Source organism: Nicotiana tomentosiformis, chromosome 5, assembly GCF_000390325.3.
Source record: "Nicotiana tomentosiformis chromosome 5, ASM39032v3, whole genome shotgun sequence".
Classification (NCBI taxonomy): Eukaryota; Viridiplantae; Streptophyta; class Magnoliopsida; order Solanales; family Solanaceae; genus Nicotiana; species Nicotiana tomentosiformis.
Genome location: NC_090816.1, coordinates 19219570 through 19221162, shown reverse-complemented (window position 1 = coordinate 19221162; position 1593 = coordinate 19219570). Strand labels below are relative to the sequence as shown.

Genomic DNA, 1593 nt, shown 5'->3' with positions numbered 1-1593 from the left:
ATTGCAGTTTATTATTCGTACTACAAAAATTTGTAGCGAATAAATTTTGGCACACCCAGTGGGACCAATTCTACCCTTCATCTCTCCTTCTTGCAGGTTGGAAACTACAAACTTCAAATCTACTACTGCAATGGAAGCAAGTGTGATGATGTTTCATGCAAAGATGATACGTAATGTTGTCGCATCCGCTGAGGTTAGTCATGTTGGCCCAATCACTCGAAGCAAGTTCAAGGCTAGTGGCTTGGATGGATCCGAATACTTCGCCTCCTTGGATATGGAAAAGAAGAGCAGATCTTACATGACGTTTGCAGCCGCAATCTTTGGGGGCAACACCCTATTCTCACTATTTGACGAACTTTCTCAAACAACCTCCAACCTTGGTGAATTTGAGGATTTGGTGGATTCTCCAGTTTCAACAAAAGTCAATGCCTTAATGACTGACGCAACTAACGTGGATGAAAAGTTTGCCATGATGGAACAGACTATAGAAGTCTTGAAGAAATCTATTGAAGACAAAGATCGTCAAATCGCTCAACTCATGAATAAATTGGAGGCCTATGTACCTGGAGAGCCGAGCCACATCCCTCCTCGTTCACCTGGATCCACCTCGTAAAAAATGGTTGTTGAGGAATCGGTTGCCAAGTTCAACATTAGAAAGGAAAAGCAATCCACTTCAGTTGCAGCGTTATATGTCCAACAATAGCAAGACATGATAATAAACACCATCAGAGCTCAATATGGCAGACCATTCCAAAGTTTGTTGTACTACTTTAAGCCGTATACTAAGCGGGTTGATTGTTTAACCATGCCAACCAATTATCAACCACCAAAGGTGCATCAATTTGATGGCCAAGGAAACCCAAGGCAATATATTGCCCACTTTGTCGAGACTTGTAGCAATACTGGAATGCATGGTGACCTTTTGGTAAAACGGTTTGTTCGTTCGCTAAAAGGGAATGCATTTGATTGGTACATTGACTTGGAAACCGCATCTATTGATAGTTGGGAGCAACTTGAGAAGGAATTCCTCAATCGTTTTTATAGTACCCGAAGAACTGTAAGCATGATAGAGTTGACATGTACCAAGCAAAGGAAGGATGAACCCGTGGTGGATTACATCAATCGTTGGAGAGCGTTAAGTTTGGATTGCAAGGATCGCCTTTTAGAAATATATGTTGTAGAGATGTGCATTCAGGGAATGCACTGGGGCCTTTTGTACATCCTACAAGGGATCAAATCGTGAACTTTTTAAAAACTTGCAACACTAACTCACGACATGGAGTTAAGCATCGCAAGCCATGGAAAAGCATCTCCATTTGCTGATCAGAAGGGGTTTAAGAAAAATATTGCATCAAAGAATCAAACCAAAGAATCTACGGCAGTGAAAGCAACTTCTGTGAAAGTCACGACTAAGCAAAAGGTGAAGGAGGATAAGACCCCGAGTCAATATTCCAAAGAGGAGAAACGTCGCCCAACCTTGAAGGAGTTGGAGGCGAAGGTTTATCTGTTTCCAGATTCAGATGTACCCACGATCCTTGATGAATTGCTGGCCAAGAAAGTCATCGATCTCCCTAAATAAAAAAGGCCTGAGGA

At 42.0% G+C, this 1593-nt stretch overlaps 1 protein-coding gene across 1 annotated transcript; it reads left to right on the top strand.

The window, feature by feature from the left end:
- Positions 1-805: 805 nt before the first annotated feature.
- LOC138891989 (uncharacterized) lies at positions 806-1243 on the top strand. The gene has a single exon (XM_070175681.1). The coding sequence runs from the start codon at positions 806-808 to the stop codon at positions 1241-1243; it is 438 nt and encodes a 145-aa protein (XP_070031782.1).
- Positions 1244-1593: the final 350 nt, after the last annotated feature.

What these genes read in the sequence shown, in the direction of transcription:
- LOC138891989 (XM_070175681.1), top strand. Translation starts at nt 806, where the DNA reads ATGCCAACCAATTATCAACCACCAAAGGTGCATCAATTTGATGGCCAA.